Here is a 23,109-nt window from a genome sequence, read left to right as displayed (position 1 = left end):
ATCTTGCAAAAAATTGTTTTTGTTATTAAACTTGCGGTATAGAGAGTGCTATTTGTTATGTAGACATAATCAGAGTCCAAATTGCAAAGAAGTCTGAGTATATAATGTTATGTTATTAAAGTCCACAGAGACATGAGACATGCAAGGCATTTCCTCTGGCATGGCAGCTCTGGCTCTATTTTAAAGTGGCTCCATTTATATTATTGTTTATAAGAGTATATAAACAATACCAATCATAACCCCACCACATTTGGGAATATATCCTTCTAGACCTTTTATACACACAAACACACACACACACACAAATTTACACAAATAGAATTATGCCAGTGTTTAATATGGTGTTTTTCCATTTGAAAACAAATTGTAGTTCTTGTTCCCCATGTCAGCACATCAAATCTAAGCAGTTTTTCATGGCTGCATAGTATTTTATTTTTGGATATACTATGATTTTGATAAATTAGTGTTTATCAGTAATGAGCTGATTATTTCCAATTTTTGCTATTATAAACGATGCTCCAATAAGTACACTTACACATATTTACATATTCGTTATTTATTTCCTTAGTGTAAAATTTTGAGAGGCAAGTTGGGGCCTTAAGAGCATCCATATTTAAAATTTTTATATGAAACACTAAGTTGCTCTCCAAGAAACTGTGGCAAATTATGTAGATTAAGACTATTTGGGGGATATTCAAAATTTACTCTTCTTATAAAAGTAGCTACTGAGAATGACTACTGATTGCAACATGAGAGAAAAATGGAGACATCCAAAGCCTTCCTATGAAATTCTTATATATTTATTTGTTTAAAGTTGTCGAGACCAGGGAAACTTTTTCCTGAGAGAGTGAGGCAAAATGAGGTATATATGTCATTTTAGACAAAGGAGAAAAGGAGGGAAGGTGTCTGGGATTTCAAAGGGGAAATAGGCAATTCACAGGTAGATGAAAAAGTGGCAAACAAATTCTTGCTAGGCAACTCAGAAACAATAAGATAAAAGGAAATCTATTGAATGGATATTTGCATGTAACCTTCCTGTGTACTATATTTAATTCATATATGCTAAAGTGAATATGCTAAGGTGACTATGCTAAAGTTCCTTTCCTGAAGCAGATTTTTCTATCTGAATCTCTTTAAGGAGAGAGGGAGGTGAAAAACTCTTTGAGTTAGTTGAGGTTTAATTGTTTTCAGGTCAAAATAATCTGCATGCTGTGGGAGGCTCGCTCCAACCCCCATATAGTTTTATAACTTGTCTCTTTCTATAACTAGACTATAAGAACTCTGAGACTCGGGGCATGGTCTAATATGTTGTGTATTTAAACTATATTATTCCTGCAATATTTCCAGATTTAGAACAGTGCTTTTTATATAAAAGGCATTTACTAAATATTTGACTGACACCTTAGTGACTGTAGCAGGCTCCAGAATATAAAGCCTCTTGGAGGCTTAGGTCTGGTTTATCTGCTTTTCTGTGGTTTACTGTTGCTCTGAATTAGGGGAGAGCAGTGTATCTCATTGCTGTTTGGCAGAGCTTGGATTACCTGACATATTTTGTCTGCTCAGAGTTGTTGAGTGTGTGTGTTTGTGTGTTTTAATCAGCTTTTGGTTACCTTTCTCTTTAGGCATCCATGCAGATAGATTTAACATAGCAGGCTTGCTATGCTTAGAAAGATCTGCTTACAAGATTGGTCTTTGGCTGGCATCTGAAAATTTGGATTTTGGAAGTGTTTCTACCATTTCATAACTGATAAGAGTTGTTTACTGTGCCTAAAGTGTTTGAATAAACAATATTGTTTATGTTAAGCACCTCTGTTTCTTCTGAGAGTCTGGAATTTCGATATGTGCTAGGTAGAGGATGCCTATGTGACCAGCCCCCAATAAAAACTTTGGACACTGAGTCTCTAATGAACTTCCTTGGTTAGATAACATTTCACAGATGCCACAATTTAGTGCGGGAGGAATCAAGTGCATCCTATATGGCTCCATGGAGAGAAGAATCTTGGGAGCTTATACTTGATTTCCTCTGGACATAGCCTCATATGGCTTTCCCTTTGCTGATTTTGGTTTGTATTATTTTGCTGTAATAAATTATATCTGTGAGCATAATGATGTACTGAGTCCTGTGGGTTATCCCAGTGAATCACCAAACCCTAGGGTGGTTTCAGGGACTCCTGACATAGCATCATCTTCAGAAACATCCTATAGAGGCTCCCAGTGAAGATTGTATAATCTTTCCACTCTGTTCTCATTTTGACATTATGGCAATGTTCAGCAAAATAACAGTTTAATCTGTTGTGATCTGAATGTAGAAATATATAAATTAAGCGATAATTATTTCATTTTTGAAAGGATTGGAAAAATAAGAAACTTTCTTACATGATTTATTATAATCAAACTTAGAAATTTGAGTTTATACCAAATTTTGTAGGGACATTTCTATTAGGTTAAGTATTTTCTCCTTTGTAAATTTCATAATAGAATTGTAGTGATACTCTGAAATCACAATTGTGTTTGTCCTGAGAAATTTGGTTCTAGGAAAAGGATACTGTTGCTTCAGTTGCTCAGTTATTTGCCCCATTACTGCAAGGTTCCTGTGTTGTTTATTTTAGATAGTTCATTTTGACGCTTAGATAAACAGAAGCCAAACACACAAGCATACTCAGAATTAGTCCCTGAACTTCGTTCTAGGGTAAAGATAAGGCAGTTAAACTTTTCCAGTACAGATAAATATATTACAGCTACTGAAAAATGGGTGTTATGTGACTCCTGGGTTGTTTAGCTAGACAGTGAAGATCTTAAAAAAATTCCTGCCAACAAAACAGAAAATTTATATTCATTCATAGAACCTACTTTTAAGAGATTATAGATTAGGCGCAAGATTCTGTGACTCACTAAAATATATTTATATATTTATATATCATTTGTTCACAACATACATGAAAAATTCCGTTGAACTATGTTGTCCCGTTCTTGGTCAGCATTATACTATGTTTTTGCCTTTTTAAAAGTGGGCTTAGTTGAGGTATATACTGCATGTTTTTAAACTGTACAATTTGATGAATTTTTATAAATGATAATACTTGTGAAAACCCCCCACCACAGTCAGCATACAAAACATTTTCATCATCCCTTAAAGATTCCTTGTACCACTTTGTAGTCTGTTTTCCCTTTGCCCCTAGCATCAAGCAACCACTGATCTGCTTTAGAATACTTTGTATTTTTCTAGGATTTTATAGAAATGGAATCATGTGTATCTTACACTCAGCACAGTGATATTGAGATTTATCCATATTGTTGCATGTAGCAGTAGTTTTTTCCTTTTACTGCTCACTAGTATTATATGGATATATTACATTTTGTTGATGCGGTTACCAGTTTATTGACACTTTGATTGTTTCTACTTTGAAGCAATTGTAAATAAAGCTACTATTAGTTTTTGTGTGGACATAGTGTTTCATTTTGCTGATGTGCCCTTTTTTCATTAATTTCTAGTCCTTGACCAAAATTAGGGGACGATAACACATCAATCATTCACTTACACAATAAACATATATTGAATGCCAGGTATAATGCTGTATGCTGAAGACACGGTGGTGAACGAAGATCCATCTCATGCTCTCATAGAGCTTACAATTTGGTGAATAAGCTCAGGCACATCGTAATTAATTAGAAGTGTAGAAATTGTGCGAAGTATAAAATGCTATGAAACACATGATAGGGGTTCCTCTCCCACTTATCTGGGGTGATTAGGTTAAGATTCTTTGAAGAAGAAATATTAAGATGAATAGGAGTTAAATAAATAAGGTATTCTGGGTAAAGGGAAGAGACTGCATGAAGATCCTCAGGTGAGAAAAAATGATACTCGGGCTGCTGTCTGCATGAAGCTAGAGAGATTTGCAGTTGCTAGATTATGCAGGTCTTTATACACCATCTTAATGATTTGGGAAATGAAAATCAAAGAAGGAAGTGACATAGTCAAATTGTGGATCTCAGTTTAGTTTATACCATGGTCAGTTTTTTTTGAGTAAGTACTTTATAGTCTCTTCATTTCCAGATATTCTTTTTTTAATTTTATTTTTTAAATTAATTTTATTTTTTATGGTGACATTGGTTAACAAAATTCAATAAGTTTTGGCTGTACACTTTAACAGTAAGGCATATATATATTTACACTGTATGTTCACCTCTCATAGTTAGATTTCTTTCTGTCACCACATATTTGACCCCTTTTATCCTGTCTACCTCCCCACTCCTCCTTACCCCCTACCCATGTCCAGGAGTCTCTGTTTGTTTGTCCTGTTCATTTGTTGCTTTTAAGTTTATATCCCACATATAAATGATACCATGTGGTTTTCAACTTTTTCTGTCTGACTTATTTTGCTTAGCATGATTATCTCGAGGTCCATCCATGTTGTCTCAAATGACAGTATTTCATCTCTTCTTATGCATTTCCAGATATTCTACTTGCCATCTTTAATTTTGTTAATTACATTAGTCCCCTGCCTACCCCTCCCCCCGTTTTGCTTTCTCTGGTGTCAGTTACCTGCAGTTCACTGCAGTTTGCAAATATTAAATGAGTGTTTACTTAGGCAGCACATATACTAACAACAACAACAACAACAACAAAAGATTAAATAGAAAATTCTAGAAATAAAAATTCATAAGTTCTAAATTGCATGCCATTCTGAGTAGTGTGATGAAAATAATTAGAAATTCAAAAGAAAAAGAATTAAAATAAAACTCTAAATTTTTCTGATAACTTGACCAAATGTCTAATTGGCAGGCATTCTGGAATCACACAAATATGGGTTTGAATCTTTACCTTGATAGTTAACAGCTCGATGACTTGAGATAAATTTCTTAACCGTGTGTATGACTTAGTATCCTTCTTTGTAAAAATTGAAACAATAATGCCCATTTCATAGATTATTGGGAGGGATCACCAAGAAACCATATAATTTCCACTTAACAGTTAAATGTATAATGTTTTCTTTTCTTAAGATAACAAATGTTTGCTATAATTTAAGCAGGTTAGCTTGTTTTTGAAGTTAAAAATTTTGACCAAAGCTACAAGATTTCTGCTTACCAAGATATGTATTTTGAAATACAGTGTAGAAGTACCCTCAACTTTGAATTAATTTTGACATTCTAGAGTTTTTAATTGGCTAGATTTTTTTTTTTTTTTGGGAAGCTCGCCTTGTCAACCTTCAGGAAGTAATAAATTGAAGGGGATAGACAAATCTTTAATGTTTCATTATAACTGTTTCTGTCAATCCTGGCTAGAGAGGCAGATGAGGGGATATGGCAGTTCTTTTGACATAGGAAATAAAGCATTGTAGTACATTTTCATGGCCTATTCAGGGCAGAATTGGTTGAACATAAGCTAGAGCCTGGCATTCATCTTGGTTTGGTTCTCAACTTTTGACATATCAACAGAGGTTTTAAAGTTTGGGATAAATGCTCTATGACTTTGACTTCCTTTATAGCCATTGCCTCAGAAATATATTTGATATGCTGCAAGTATTAGATATGAGCCAGCTAGATTTAGGAACTTATTTCATTGGAGTTGAAGAGAACACACACACACACACGAAATCCTTTTTAATTTGACATAAATAAATGACATAGATATAAACAGAAAGCTCCTAAGCAGAGTCATGTGTTTCATCCATTAGATTTATTTTGTGGACATGACTTTTGAAGAGTGAAAGTGAATCTAGTTTACATTAAAAAGAAGGATGTTTTATGGGGAATGTTTCCACACACGCTCCAGGTTTTACTTTTGTGATACCTAGAGCTTGTATAGTGGAAATAAATATTTGTATGACTACATCTCTGAGGAAATTGGCATGATAAATATTTCTGGTTTTAAGAAAAAGGTTGATGTGAGGAAAAGATAAATAGAATGTGAGAAAGATAAAGTATATGGTTGGATGTTTTGGTCTCTTATCTACCATTGATCATTACACAATTGAAGATGTTTAAAATGCATATAATTCTGTAGTTAGTAAACAAAACAAGCACTCAGTATTGATGGCATTTTTCTTTTCTCTATTCATAAACTATGGGAAAAGTAATAAAAAATATCTAAAAGATAGTCTGAATTTTCCTCTTATGAATTATTGATAACCAATTCTTTGATGTTCTAGGAAATAAATATTCCCCCATCAGTACATTAGAACATGTGGTATAGCCAAAAAGAACCCTCACCTTCCTTATACATCCCTGAGAGTTATCCTTATCTGTTACTTTGTGTCTAATTTTTCTTCAGAGATTTCTTTTTGAAATAACTTATTGCATTTCTCAGAGTCTCCCCTTTTTTATTTATTTTTATTTTATTTATTTTATTTTATTTTTTATTTTTTTAGAAGTCTTCCCCTTTTTAAAATTAATAAACTTATTCTTTTTTAGAGAAGTCTTAGGTTCACAGCAAAATGAAGTGGAAAGTCAATGAGATACCATCTCATACCTGTTAGAATGGCTATCATCAACAGGACAAGTAGTAACAAGTGTCGGAGAGAGTGTGGAGAAAAAGGAATCCTCATACACTGCTGGTGGGACTGCAAATTGGTACAACTACTATGGAAAACAGAATGAAGTTTCCTCAAAAAACTAAGAATTGATCTACCACATGATCTAGCAATCCCACTATTGAGTATTTACCCAAAAGACTTGAAAACATTTACCCAAAAATTTATATGCATACCAGTGTTCGTAGCAGCATTATTCACAGCAGCCAGGACATGGAAGCAGCTCACGTCCTGCGCCACTGTAATACATTTGTGATGATCGATGAACCTACATTAACACATCATCATCACCCAAAGTCCACAGTTTACTCTTGGGTTTACTCTTGGTGTTGTACATTCTATGGACACATGTATACTGATGTGTACCCACCATTGTAATATCATACAGAATAGTTTCACTGCCCTAAAAATCCTCTGTGCTCTACCTTTCATCCTTCCTTCCCCAGAACCCCTGGCAACCACTGATCTTTTTACCATCTTCATAGTCTTGCCTTTTCCGGGATGCAATATAGTTAGAATCGTATGGTATGTCGTCTTTCCAGATTGGCTTCTTTCACTTAGTAATATGCCTTCAAGTTTCCTTCATGTCTTTTTATGGCTTGAAGCTCATTTCATTTTTTAGCACTAATATTCTAAACGACAGTTTTATGTTATCCTTCCCAATCTGTATGCTTTTTATTTTATTTTTTTGTCTTATTGCATTAGTGAGGAATTCCATATAACGTTGCAAAGGAGTGGTGAGAGAGGACATCCTTGTCCTGATCATCCTGATCTTTGTGGGAGAAGTTCAATTTTCTTACTGTTAAGAATGATGTTAGCTGTAGGTTTTTTTGTAGATATGCTTTATCTAGTTGAAGAAGTCTTCTGGTATTCCTAGTTTATTGAACGGTTTTAATCACTAATTGTGTTATATTTTCTCAAATGCCTTTTCTGCATCTATTAACATGATGTGATTTTTATTCTCTAGAAGCCTATTGATGGGATGGATTACATTAATTGATTTTTGAATATTGAACCAGCCTTGCATACCTGGGATAAATCCCACTTCGTTCTGGTGTATAATTCTTCTTATACATTGTTATACTTGATTTGCTAATATTTTGTTGAGAAATTTTACAACTATGTTCATGAGAGGTATTAATCTGTCTTGTGATGCCATTTGATTTTGGCATTTAGGTAATGTTAGCCTTTTAGAATGAATTGGAAATATTCCCTCTACTTCTATCTTCTGAAAAAATTGTAGAGAATTTGTATAATTTCTGCCTTGAATGTTTGATATAGAGAAATTGTATAATTTCTGCCTTGAATGTTTGATATAATTCACCAGTGAACCCATCTGGGCCGAGCACTTTTTGGAAGATTAATTATTCATTCAATTTCATTCAATAAAATAAATAAAATAAAATAGATATAGACCTATTCAGATTGTCTGTTCCTTCTTGCATTTTAGCAGATTGTGTCTGAGGGATTGGGTCCATTTCATTTAAAATGTTTTTCACAATATTTCTTTATTCTTTTGATGTCCAAGGGATCTGTAGTAATGCTCCTTCTTTCTTTTTTCTTTTTCTTTTTGGTCATTTATTATTTTTTTATTATGGTGACATTGCTTTATGAAATCCAATGTTTCAAGTGTACAATTCACCAGTAAGTCATATTTATATCGCATTGTATGTTCACCGCCCATAGTAAAGAGTTCTTTCTGTCACCACATATTTGACTCCTTTTACCCCATCTACTTTCTCCCTCCCCGCTCCCCCACCTTCTAGTAACCACTGGTCTATTGTCCATATCCATGAGTCTCTGTTTGTCATGTTTGTTTATTGCTTTTAGATTTATATCCTATGTATAAGTGATATCATATGGTTTTCAACTTTTTCTGTCTGGCTTATTTCTTTGTGTCTTAAGGCTTATCAATTTTATTGATCTTTTCAAAGAACCACCTTTTGATTTTGTTGATTTTTTTTTCTTTTGATTTCCTGTTTTCAATTTCATTGATTTCTGCTCTAATTTTTATTACTTCTTTTCTTCTGCTTAGGTTGGTTTTAATTTACCCTTTTTCTAGTTTCCTAAGATGGAGAAGTCTTTTTTAAAATTATATATATGTATATATGAAATTATACATTAATCCATTAATACACATTTAATAATTGTTTGCACCTAATTATTTTAAAATTTACGTAAATAAAATTTACTCCTTTCGATGTATAGTCCTACGAGTTTCGGCGAATGCATAGTCATGTAACTACCACCCGAACAAGATACAAAGCAGTTCTAACCCCTAAACTCCTTTTTAGTACCATTTGATAATAAACTTCTCCCTCTCACCCTCACTAAATCTCTGGCAACCACTGATCTATACCTTTTCGGAATGTCACATAACAAATCATATAGTGTATAGCTTTTTGAGTCTGGCTTCTTTCATTATCATAATGTAATTGAAATTCATTCATGTTATTTCTTAGGTCAGTAGTTTATTGCTGAGTAATATTTATCCATTCTTAAGTTGAGGGACATTTAGATTATAAATAATTTTGGACAACTACAAATAAAACCACTAAAAGCATTCACATAATACTTTTTGTATGAACATAGATTTTCATTACATTTAAGTTAATACCTACGAGTGGGATTACTAGGTTAAATGGTAAATGTATGTTTAACTTACAAGAAACTATGCTGTTTTCTATAGTGGCTGTACCATTTTGCATTTTCATGGGGCAATTTTATTCCCATCTATGTCGGCACCTTGGTATTGTGAAGAGTTTTTTGTTTTGTTTTAAAATTTTAGTCATTCTAATATGTGTGTAGGGCCCTGGGCATCTGGACATCAGAAGAGAATAGACTGCCTATTTGACCTTGTTACAAAGGACTAATCTTTGCTTAAGCAACAACAAAAATACCCCCAAACTATAATCTCTTTTTTGGTTAGAAGTGTGTTCTCTTTTTTGGTTAGAAGTGTGTTATTTAATTTTTAAATATTTTGGGATTTCCCAGATAGCTTTCTTTTTTTAAAAAATTAACTTTACTGATGTAAATTGGTTAATAATATGTAAGTTTTAGTTATGCAGCTTTATAATACATTTGTATGTTCTATTGTGTGTCTAGTTTCCTTTTGTCACCATCTATTTGACCCCTTTTACTCTCTTCATCCTCTTCCCACCCTCCTTCTCCTCTGTGTCTATGAGTTTGTTCGTTCCTTTGTCACTTTTTTTGTTTTAGATCCCACATATGACTGCACAGCAAAAGAAACCATCAACAAAACAAAAAGGCAAACAACAAAATGGGAGAAGATATTTGCAAACAATACCTCTGATAAAGGGCTAATTATATATAAAGAACTCATAAAGCTCAAAAACAAAAAAGCAAACAAACAATCCAGTTAAAAACTGGACAGAGGACCTGAACAGTTAGTTTTCCCAGTAAGACATACAGATGGCTAACAGATATATGAAAAGATGTTCAACTTCACTAGTTATAAGGGAAATGCAAATCAAAACCACAGTGATATACCACCTCACACCTGTCAGAATGGCTATTATCAATAAAACAAGAAATAACAAGTGTTGGAGAGGACGTGTGGAAAAGGGAACCCTTGTATACTGCTGGTAGGAATGTAAATTGGTACAGCCTCAGTGGAAAACAGTGTGGATGTTTCTCAAAAAATTAGGACTAGAGCTACCATATAACCCAACAATCCCTCTTCTAGGTATCTACCTGAAAAATTTGAAAACACATGTTTGTTAAGATATATACCCCCCCATGTTTATTATAGCATTATTCCCAATAGCCAAGACTTGGAAACAATGTAAGTGTCCTTCAAGGGACAATTGGATAAAGAAGAAGTATTATATATAATGGAATACTACTTAGCCATAAAAAGATGATGAAATTTGCCATTTGTGACAACATGGATGGATCTCATCTCAGATATTTAATGCCATAATTAGCTGATATTTATTTTGCCACATTTTATTTTGTTTATATATAAGGAATACTACATGAATGGTTCTTTAAACCAGGATTCCTAGAACAAGCCAGTTTCTCCCAGTACTAGAACTATTTGGTCAGAGGAAGTTAGGGGGTTTGAATGTTTTGTAGACTTTTAATGGACCAAGTGTATGATGGGCACAATGTATTTTCTTTGTAGAGCACATGGTCTTAATGTCAAGTTGCCTTTTGGAGACACCATACTTTATTTTTCTAGGATATTATTCTTATTTTACTTTAAATAAGTAAAGTTTCTAAAAAATTGAACATGTGCACAAATGTTTATTGTAGTTTTATTTCTAATAGCCTCAAACCGAAAACAGCCTAAATGATATTCAAAGGGTGAAAAGTTAAACAGATTGTGGTACAACCATATCATGGAATACTACTCTCTGAAAAATAATGAACTAGTTATACATGTAGCAGCTTGGATGAACCTCAGGGAAATTTGCTCAGTGAAAAAAGCCAATCTTAATAAGGTATATACTGCATGATTCCATTTAAATAACAGTCATGAAATAACATAATTATCAAGTTGGAGAACAGATTGTTGGTTGCTGTTGGTTAAGAATGGAGATGAGTGGGTGGTAACTATAAAGGGTTAACACAAGGGAATCTTATGTTAGTACGGTTGAATATTTTGATTGTGATAATATGTGACAGAATTGCATAGATGTACAGTTGCACAGATGAGTGCTTGTATAACTGGTGAAGTCCTAATAAGCTCAATGGATTGTGTTAATTTCAGTTTCTTGGTTTTCATACTGTACAGTTATTGTGTGAAATATTCACCTTGAGGAGAAAGGCATTGGACTTCTGTATTTCATTCAAAATACCTATGAATCTATAATTATTTCAAAGTAATTCAAGGACATTTTTTTTGAAAAGTATAAGTAATATATGAATTTATTTTCATGATGAAAATTCAAATAATGTAAGAGTATTTGGTAAAAGAGAAAGGGTAAATTGTGTTTTCATGAACAGTAGTTGTTTTTTTCTTTTCTTTCTTCCCCTCATAAAACCAAATAAATAGTATTTTTCAGTGTATGTATAATGCTGTTGCTGATTTATGTCTGTAATGACAGTTAACTGATACAGACATAATCAAACTATGCTATACATTTACACCCTATTTTCTTGATAGTGTTATAGCATGCAGTGAGAAATGTAAGACAGCTGAATAGTCCAGACACGCCGCATCTGTTCCTGGAAATTAAATGCTACATATGATTAGCAAATATTAATCCAGGAAGCATATGTAAACAGAAAATGATTACTTTATTCTCAGTAATTTGGCTACATATGTGAAGGAAAATGATATAATATTACCTTTACATTCATACTATTTTTATAGCTTCATTTACTGTAGAGTGGTAGAATGATGAGGTGCTTATCACCTAGATTTTGTAATCTTTGAATGGGAATATGATATTGAATACAATCCATGTGAAAACTGTCTTCTCTTAACATCGTTGGGAATTAGTGTTGTACAAAATGAGTTAAATAAACCCGATCTTGCTGTATGAACAAGTGAAGTCAACCTCTGGCTTGGTTGGGGAGATGCGCATGTAAACAGATAAAATATGATGCTATACAATGTTAAAACAGATGAGTTAAGGGTTTTGGGATGCAGAGCTCATCATTTAACAGTCTGCAGATCTCACTGAAGAGCAGGAAAAATGGCATTCTGGATAGTGGAACATTAAGTGTAAAGGTCAGAGAAGGCCTTGATGTATTAGTGTGGTGGGAACCTGAAATGGAGGAGTGGGATGAATGGCAAAAGGTTGATTGGTTCCTAAAGCTGACTTTGGCAAAGAAGGCATAGGGCCTAGAACTCATAGTAATTGTGGAGGCCCATGAAATTATTTTAATTTCTTTTAAAATCAGAAAGAAAATATGAATTTTGGAGTTGAAGAAAGTGTTTTAATATCTAATATTAACATTTTGTCTTTATACAATGCAGTCGTAAAATATAATTTTCAACATTTTTTTATGGAGAAAGGGACCCAAGAAAACGAAAGTCCTTAGGGCCCACAAAAATGATCATGCAGCCCTATTTGGTCTTGATTTTGACGGGCCTTATATGTGAACTGAAGAGTTTGACTTTAATTCTAGGAGCATCAAGGAGCTAACAGATTTTAATAAGCATGATCAGCTTTGTCTTTTATAAAGATGCCTCTGTCAGCAGTTTGAATGAGATTATTTCTAGTTTAATGTAGTTATGTTAATCACAATTGTTTTAGTGCTTATTATAACTAAATATCACCTGTTTAAAACGAAGAGAGCAATTTTTTGCAATCCATGTCTAATCACTGTACCTGGTTGAGAATGTCTCTTAAAAGAGCTAATTGATCATACTTGACTGATGAAAATTTCTTTAGCTGTTGACAAATTTAGAGCACCTATGTGATCATTTGATCAGGTCTCTCTGTATGTGATCTGTGATAATATTCTAGGCTATACTGTTTCTCATTTTACTGTTTATTTTATTCCTGCTTTTCCTACATTATGTATTAATAATTCAAAACTTCATATAGAGATATTGCTGAGACTGACTCTACAGATAGCATTTAAAAAGGTATAAAAACTGTTTTGCAAAATGGATTTTTTTTGTTGTTTTGACCTGGGCAGTTTACTTAGAATTCTTGCTAGAACACTTTTATATTGTATAAGAATTATAATTTGAAAGTTACTTTTAAAATAGCAAATTATAATTGACATATACTGATGCCACTGTCATAAAATTCCTAAAAAGTAGGCTGAAAGTATTTTAAGAAAAAGATTATTTAGTGAAGACTGAGGATATTAAAAATATAATTTACTTCTCTCCAACCTGTACCCTTATTGCTTTGATAGTCAATTAAGCTTATTTGTGGCGGGACTGGAGGAGAGAGGGAAACATGAGAGAGGTTGGATTTGTTTGATTTTGTCTTTTTAAGGAGAATTTTAGGTTTCAGTTATCAAATTACCTATCCCCTAAAATATTTACATGCGTTCAGGCCTTTAGATACTTTTCAGTTGGAAAGGATATCCAGGAATAGCAAAAATTTTTATTTTGCATCTGGTTTTTCGAAAAGATATACCCTTTTTTAAAATTCTTAAATTAAATGAGGCACTTATTTATTTATGATCTGTATACTTCCAGGTACAGTTAGATCTCTATTCATTAACTCATTATTCACTGCTAAATTCTAGTCAAAATGTATAACAGAAATAGAGAAGGGAAAATAATTAGGATATCTTGGTTGTAGAAAACTAGAGATATTGAGTTCATAAGTTCATTCTTACCTTTTTAACAATCAAGACAAAAAGGGAAACAGAGTGGGTTCTGTTAGTTAACCTGAGTCAAGAAAGGGGGTAGGACCAGGAAAAGAACTTATGCCTCACAGATAGATATGCTTTTTCTAATTTACTTTACAGTGTTTTTGTTTATAGTGTGAACCTTTTAAGTATGAATCTTTGTGTTATATATACTTTATCTATAGAAATATATATGATTTTAGTCCTTATAATAATTTGGTAAAGTTTGCAAATTAGAGATAATCTAAAGAAATGCTAGTATTAAATGTGTAAAATAATCTAGTAAATATAATTAAGTTTATCATTAAAGGAATTTGAATATATGATTACATGTGGTAAAAATGTAGTAGACTCATAATTAGGCTAATGTCCTAGAATCAGTTTATATAAATAGGCTACACTCTATTTTCTGTCCATTTAATCAATATTAGTAAATATCTTCTAGAAGACTGCCTGAAGCGGTTTTAAATTGTAGAAATCAAGTCACATTTATTTTTCAGTAATTATTGTCTGTGATTACTGAATTAAGTAATATCTGTCTATGTCCAAACAGACTATGTAAGATGCTTGAAGAGGAGAACTGTCTTACCTGCTTGTGAATACCCTATTTACATAGCCTGATACTTTGAAGACACTTTCTGTTATAATAAATATGACAGGTGTATAAGTCTAAATAAGCTTGGGTACACAGTTGTTGGCTCTTTCATTTCTTCTCCAGAATTTGGTCTTAGTTTTGTAGATTCAGAAACATTATTTTAATAAATCATCTCCAGTGCTAAGGTGCTAGTGAATGAAGTGTACTAAATAAGATACACACCCAAAATAAAGAAATAAATCAGAAGTCCATGAGGAATAAATATATTGGCCAAGTATATTAGACTGTTATTCTAGCTAGTCAACACATTAGGAAAGTCTACTTTAAAAAATCAAATAGAGATCAGCTGTTGCTTTTGATAACCTTTTACTTTTTTATTATTCTCAGCAATGTTGATAAATTATGTGGTAACTGTTCTCTTGAAATTAGTTAAATCAGATTATGTATATGGAGGAAGAATTATTGACATTGAAAGTACATTGGGTTTTCGCTATATTGTAAGGGATTATTGAGTTGAACATTTCTTCTTCTGGCTATTCTGTTGGTATTTTTAATAACAGAAAGTCATTTTCTTTTTGCCCACTAATAGCCTTAGTTTTTAAAAACAGATTTGTTAAGATATATTATATACCATGAAATTCACTCATTTTAATTAAAGTTATTTTTTTGTAAATTTATGGTTGTGCAACCATTATCACAGTCTAATTTTAGAACATTTCCATCTCCTCCAAAGGAAATCATATACTCATTTATAGTCACTGTCCTCATCCTAAGTTTACCATGCCTAATGATGTGTGTTTAGCCTTCTACAACTGACTATAAGATATGATAAAAGAGTACTGTAGAATTTCCTAAAATTGTTCAGCCCTCTAGGTTTGTTAGTTTGTTTGGATGTTTGATAATTTAGAACATGGACATTTTTTATTTGGTGTCTTTATTTGGACACCAAGATACTTAATAGGAGAAAGAGTGGTAAGAATAATTTGTGTAAGAGGGAAATTGCTTTTGGGAAATGAGTTTTCAAGTTTGCTTCTTGTTTGGAGGTTACAAATTAATTAATGAGCAGAAAAGTTATTGACTAAATACAAAAATTACTAATTTATCTGAGCCTTTTTAGGGCTTTAGTGGGGAAATTTACAGTGCCTTTCAAAATAACTCTTAAGATTTTACATAATAATGTTTTGCAAAGATAATCAGAAAATTAATGTCATTCCTTTATTTTCTTTATTTTAGCTTCTCAAAATCAAGAACGTCTATGTGCATTTAAAGATCCATATCAACAAGACCTTGGGATAGGGGAGAGTCGAATCTCTCATGAAAATGGAACAATATTATGTTCAAAAGGTAGCACCTGCTATGGCCTATGGGAGAAATCAAAAGGGGATATCAATCTTGTAAAACAAGGCAAGTAATACTTTTCTTAACTGAAATAACTGTGTTTCATACAATTGAAATTTATCTAAAAAAGACATGGCAGTAGATTAAAACTTTCTTCTGGAAAATAGTAAATTTAAAAGTATATATTCATGTATATATTTACCCACAAACCCTAAATTTTTAAAGGGTAATTAGTTTATAGCTTATGTTAATAACTTCTTATAACATTAATAATATATTCTTATTGAATGAAGTTTAGAAAATAAACTAGGAAAAATAAACATCTACAATTCTGTACTTTTAAAAACTTTTTACTGTATTAGTTTATACCTTTCAAGTGTGTTTTCAGTGTACCTCTATGTTTATAGGCATGTGTACTTTTTTTGAAATTAGGATAATACTATATAAATAAATTTTATACCTAATTTTTTATATCTTAAATTATATCATAAACATTTCCCCATGTCTTTATATTATATTTTTAAAACATTTCTAATCTCTGCACAGTATTTCATTGTATATACATATTGTGATTTACTCACACATTACTCTCTTGTTGAATGTTATGTTTTCTGGTTTTCACTATAATATATGATGCTTCAGTGAACATCTTTGAACATAAGTCTTTGGTTTTATCTGATTATTTCTTTGAATAGATTCCTTTAAATAGAAATATTATATTATAAAACATGAATATTTTAAAGTCTCTGCGTAAAAATTGCCATGTGGCTTTCTAGAAATGCTATATACATTTATATTCCCTCCAGCAGTGTATGAGAGTGTATGAGTCTTTGTTACGGTATATTATTTTTTAAACCTAGAACAATTTAATAGGTATAGAAAAAATGAAATCTTACTTTTGCTTTTAATACTTATATTAATGATGAAGTTAAACATTTTATTGGTGGCTTTTTCTCCCCCTATGAAATACTTGTTTGTACTTTGCCATTTTTTTGTTAATTAAAAAATGTGTTTTCTATTGATTTACAAGAGTATTTTATAACTTCTGTGTACGCACTCTCACATTGATTGCAATTATTTCTTAGTTTGTTGTTTTCTTTTTAATTTTGCTTTTTGTATTGACTCCTGACTTGTTTGCATCAATTTATAGGATGTTGGTCTCACATTGGAGATCCCCAAGAGTGTCACTATGAAGAATGTGTGGTAACTACCACCCCTCCATCCATTCAGAATGGAACATATCGTTTCTGCTGCTGTAGCACAGACTTGTGTAATGTCAACTTTACTGAGAATTTTCCACCTCCAGATACAACACCACTCAGTAAGTAGTTAAAGTAATAGAATTCCTTGTAATTCTATTTTCTAAAGATTTGCAAAATTTAAAAATATGTAAGAACATTCAGGTTTGCAGGAGTGAGAGGGAGAGTTCCAGCAACGTGAGACTACATCTAGCCAACACCTGAAATCCAAAAGAGGTGCATCAGGATTTGCAAAGTATCAGTATATTACCAAATGAGTGTGAATCCAAATATAGGATTTTCCAACCCCTATGGAGAGGAATTTGACAATAGTAAGAAAGCTCTGTATGTTCTTACTCTTTCATCTAGCACTCCATTTGTAGGACTTTATCTTGAAGATGCACCTCCAACAATATGAAAATACATATGCATAGAGTTATTCATTCTGGTATTATTTGTAACTGGATAATATTGTAAACTACCTAAATGTCCAAGAACAGGCGATTAGTTAACATATACTATGGTACATATATATAATGGAGTACTAACTATACAGCTATACGAAGAAAAATGAGTAAGATCTCCATGAACTGATATAGAGTGATTTCTAGAGATAATGTTAGGTAAATGAAAAACATATAGTATGCTATTTCTTATGTAAGAAAGCTTATCTTTTAAAAAAAAATCCAAGAAAGGATAAACCAGAAAATAATGAAGTTGTTCCTTAAGAGGATAGAGGGAATGAAGAGAAAATGGAGTGGAAAGGATACAAGAAGGAGCGACAGTCTTCTGAGTATAGCTTTTTATAGTTTCGACTTCTGGAATCATAATATACACATACAGAAAGTAAGATTAGATCAATAAGGATGGAAAGGAGGGGGCGAAACCGCAACTAAAAGCAAACTGAAATAAATGGGCCCAACTGTATTTTATATAAATATCATTATCATATTTAAAGGAAAATGAAAGACCTAATCTAAGTATTTTATAAACACAGAATTTGATTATATATACTTTTTTGGATGAGATGGGGGGAGAATTGCAAACAAATTCTGAACTCTTTTTAGCAGGCTTGATTTTTAGTAGTGTGGACGAAGCAATTCTCAATTATAGCTGTATTATAGGATTAAAAAATGATTATATGTGTTGATATTGTGGGAGCCAGCGTTATTATTGAAGGAATAGGAACACAGTTATGGGTGGAGGAAGGCAAGATAATCTTATGCAAATCGATTATAATTCAAGGTATGAGTATGGATTTATGACTTTTAAAATATGCATACATATGTATTATATACATCTCTATGTGTATGTACAAATTTGTATGTGTATATATTTATATGTGTGTGTGTATGCCTACATATATTTCTAGCTCTTTTTGTTGAAAAAAGCAAGAAGCAAAAGCATCCCAGGAGCGATGCACATATGCGATACTCATATTTAGTTTCAAAATACCACTCCTCACTCAAAGGAATTTAGCCTCCTTAGAAAAATGATTTATTCGAGGACTGCAGCAGGGTAGGTGCAAAGTAAGCCTGAAATATCTGGTTACACAAGAAGGTAAGGAAAGAAATGCCCCCAAATAGGATGGAGACTTGTCTTAAGGACACAGGAGCCAGCCTGAACAAACCTCCCACTAGCTAACTTTGGGACAATTTGATGCTGAGTAAATACAGTAATAAATTTTAAACCATTGGAGGGAAAATGAATTCTGTGCTGATAGAAGAGCAGGGAGAAGAGAGACCACTTGTTTATAGTAGAATGCCAAGTGCCAACTGATAAATGTTGGAGTGCAGCAGTTGGAAAATTATCATTCTGCAGCCATCATTGTAAGAGTTGGATCAGGTAAGAATCATCAAAAGAGCCTAAATCTAGGGGTAGTTTCAATAAGGAGCCCTAAGATATTTGCATTGTTCTAAAGTGTTTTCTACATATTGTAAGAGGAAAAAATAGTAATTATAAAGTGAGGAAATTGGACAACACCTTACCCAGGTGGTTAAAGTTAACATTACTTATGGTGGACAGATAGACGTCCATGATACCCCGAGAATGACACAAAATTTCAGCCAAGAATGCATGCTGTGAATCTAATCATGAGGAAACATGAGACAAACCATAAATTAGGAATATTCTAGTTCTAGTACATAAAAGGGATTTGTATTCTTCAAAAATATCAAGAAAAAGAGACTCTGGGAAAGATGTAGATTAAAACTGGATGCAAAAAATGTTGAAGGACATTGTTAGGCCAATTGACAAAATAGATGATTAAAGAATTATTTTAATGTTCAATTTACTGAAGCTGATAACAGTACTGTGGTTAGATAAGAGAATATCCATATTCTTAGGAAATATTGTAAGAAGTGTTTAGAAATAAAGAGCCATGATATATGTACATAACTGTCTCTGAAATGGTTCATAAAAGATTATATGCATGGGTATATGCACAAGTGTGTATGTGAGTGTGGACAAAGGAAGGAAGCAAATGGGGGTTAAATGGTAACAATAAATGAATCTGGGTAAAGGTATATGGGTATTCTTTGTACTGTTTTTATTCTTGCTACTGTTCTATAAGTTTACATTACTTCCAAATAAAAAGTTCAAAAAATTTTTAAAAAATATTTTATTGAATGGAGCACTGCTTAAGAATTCCGTCAACAGCTTTTATCAGTTCATACTTTGGTTTTGAATTATTTCATTTGATTTGTTGGTTAAACACTAAACTGAAAGCAATAGGAAGTGTTTTCTTGTAGTTTCTATCAAGGTTATTAACTTTTATGAAGAAATTACCCTAAATTGGCTATATTTATTTTTCACAAACAAACAAAACAAGATCTCAAATTTTCACTTGTACATCTATCTAGATGAAAGAGGAGAAGGGAATTTATGCATAAGTTCTCCTCAAAGATCTTTACAGACACATTTCATATTGTTACTTAGCTCTTTCTTGGTCTACTATAATCTTTTGAACCAAAAGCAAGAGTATTGCCTACTGAGAATCAGTCATGTTATCGCAACAAAAAGGGAAAGTGTTTTAAGTGAAGTGCTCTAATTTCAGAGCATTAATCCAATTGTGTATTTTGGTTTTCAATAGAACAAAATTAAGTAAATTTTCACACAGAACAAGTAAGATGAATGTTGGCTTTTGCATTAATCTCAGGAAAAAGAACCACTATTATATGGAATGTCAAGCATTTAGTCTGTAAATGCTAGGTGCTTGACCAAAATAAATAAATATAGTTTTAAGTGTTCAAAGTTTAAAGAAATTAATTAAAATATAAAATTAAGAGGAAGAACTTTTAATTCATGGTCATATAAAAGTATATCAGTAGAAATTTGATGATGGTGCTTTTTTCCTCTAAAATTTTTAATTATAAAAATACCATTTATACATAAATATTTGTCAAATAAAATTATTTACATGTGTTTAAAAATTACTAGAAACATGGTACAAACTTATCAAAGATAGATAAGGGATAGTGTGGGGTGACTGTTGACAGAGAAGATTACATATTATTCTTATAGTAAAAAATGTATTTGTGTGTTACTTGTATAAATGTAGTGGACAAAAATCTTTAATAATCTCTATACCCATATACAACCATTGTTAATATTTTGAATGTTTTTCCTAGTCTTTTTAATTTTTGTATAGTTGTAAGAGTGATATAAATACATATTAGATCTTGCTTTCGTGTTTAAAATAATATATGTATGTTCCAGGTTATTGCATGTGTTTCAGAGCCATCAGTTTTAATAATTGTATACTATTTCATCAACTAAATATTTTCCTTATCCATACACCTGGTTTTGGACATTTGGGCTGTTTCTAGATTTTTATTGCAAGGAAAATCTTTGTATATATAGCATTATATTAAATTCTAATTCCCAGAATTTTAATTTCTATATCCAATAGTAAGAGTAATAAGGTTTCTCATACATTATCAAATTGCTGTTCCAGTGGTTAAAAGAGTTCACATTCCCTGTTATATACCATTCCCTGTTGTATACCATTCTCTGTAAGATACTGTTCCCTGTTGTATACAATAATGTGCTAGGGTACATATTTCCTATCTTTATCAGCCCTAGTATTATTAAAATAAAAGTTTGCTGAGATCATCTTGAAAAGTGATTTGCATTGTTTTTATTAGTGAGGTTCACATGTTTTTTGTTCTCTATTTTGAATTTTCTTCTATTTATTGTCCATTTGTAATATTATTTTTCAATAACGAAGCTAACTAGCTTTGAGAAAAATAATTTAAAATAGTCTGAAATACAGACATTTCATCACTTCCTTGTCAGTTTCTGTTGATAGAGTTGACAGGAGCTACATTTTAAATAGTAATTTAATATGCATTGTAAGATCTAAAGAAATTTTTTGAACTTGGCTTCTCTTAAGGTATCACCCTTAATATCTTTCAATAAAAGTTCAGTGCTCATTTTATATTGTGTAAACTGTACCTTAATAAAGATGTTAAATGTTTATTACTCATTCTCTGAAAAGAGTGTTCACTGAAACATTATTTCCATACCTCACATTAATAATGATTTCCTGATAGCTGGTAAATAAAGCCTTGCATTTGCATAGTGTTTTATACTTTCAAAGTGCTGTCTCATCTATATACTCTTTGAAGATGTCTCCTTAATATTTAGGTAGTTCAGTAAAAAATGAACTCTTCTGTCCTAATGAGTAACTATTCTGCTCAAAAGGAATAGTCATTTAGGTGGTTGTTTTTTTCTAACAGATTTAACTTACGGCTTATCTTCCTTTTAACTTTTTGCCTATCATTGTATTGGTAAACAGTAAATGTCAAGTGTAAATATTTTGGGCCCCCAACAAAAATTTTTAAAAATTATTTCAAACTTATACAAACTTTGTGTACCCTTTACCCAGATTTACCACTTTTTAACATTTTACTATATTTACCTTATTATTCTCCCTCTCTATGTTATATGTATATCTTGTGCTTCATTTAATCACTATTTTTTCCTGAACCTTTTGCAAATAAATTGTAGTCGTCATACTTAAATTTCTACATATTTTGTAATTGTCTTTTTGTTTCCTCTAGACTGTAAAGTCTTTGGTGATAGGGACTTATTTTTAATGCCCCTTTGTCTCCACAGTGACTAGTGCAGTGTCAGTCACATAGTGGGAGTATAGGAAATGTTCGTTGAATGAATAATTTGAAAAAGGGATATGTGCTAATGTGTAAATTCTGAAATGTACCACTTAATGATGGCGATACGTTCTGAGGAATGCATCATTAGGTGATCTTGTCATTGTGTAAACATTGTAGAGAGTACTTACACAAACCTAGATGGTATGGCCTACTAAATACCTAGACTATATGGTATAGCCTGTTGCTCCTAGGCTACAAATCTGTACAGCATGTTACTGTACTGAATATTATAGGCTATTATAACATAATGAGTATCTAAACATTGAAAAGGTACAGTAAAAATACGGTATAAAAGATAAGAAATAGTATACCTATATAGGGCACTTAACGTGAATGCAGCCTGCAGAACTGGGATTTGCTCTGGGTGAGTCAGTGGTGAGTGAATTTGAAGGCCTAGGACTACTGTACACTACTGTAGATTTTAGAAACACTGTATACTGAGGCTACACTAAATTTATAAAACAACACAAGATTAAATCAAGCACGAGAGAAATGAGCAATCAAGAGACACATATAAGTAGGAGCTGTATACTGCCAGCATAACATAGCATACTTTTTTACAGAAAACTTTTTAAGTAGAAAAAGTGCACTCTAAAACAACGATTAAATATGGATGGACCTCGAGATAATCATGCTAAGCAAAATAAGCCAGACAGAAAAAGTTGAAAACCACATGATATCACTTATATGTGGAATATAAACCTAAAATTTATATGTGGAATATAAACCTAAAATTTATTCAACAAATGAACAGGACAAACAGAGACTCATGGACATGGACAATAGACTAATGATTACCAAAGAGTAGCAGGGGAGGGAGGAGAAAGGAGGTAGATGGGATAAAAGGAGTCACATATGTGGTGACAGAAAGAAATCTAACTATGGGAGGAGAACATACAGTGCAATATATATATATATGAGAGAACATACAGTGTGATATATATATA

General features: G+C 32.1%; 1 protein-coding gene across 1 annotated transcript in view; it reads left to right on the top strand.

Annotated features, from left to right (window-relative positions):
* Positions 1-23,109, top strand: part of BMPR2 (bone morphogenetic protein receptor type 2) — a 152,396-nt gene that overhangs the window by 56,125 nt on the left and 73,162 nt on the right. The window contains exons 2-3 of the mRNA XM_011369134.2: positions 15,646-15,816; positions 16,901-17,071. Coding sequence (XP_011367436.1) covers positions 15,646-15,816; positions 16,901-17,071 — 342 coding nt within the window. The remainder of the gene's footprint in view (positions 1-15,645; positions 15,817-16,900; positions 17,072-23,109) is intronic.

Source organism: Pteropus vampyrus, unplaced genomic scaffold (assembly GCF_000151845.1).
Source record: "Pteropus vampyrus isolate Shadow unplaced genomic scaffold, Pvam_2.0 Scaffold146, whole genome shotgun sequence".
Classification (NCBI taxonomy): domain Eukaryota; kingdom Metazoa; phylum Chordata; class Mammalia; order Chiroptera; family Pteropodidae; genus Pteropus; species Pteropus vampyrus.
The sequence above is the reverse complement of the archived record's forward strand: the minus strand, read 5'-3'. Positions and strand labels throughout refer to the sequence as shown.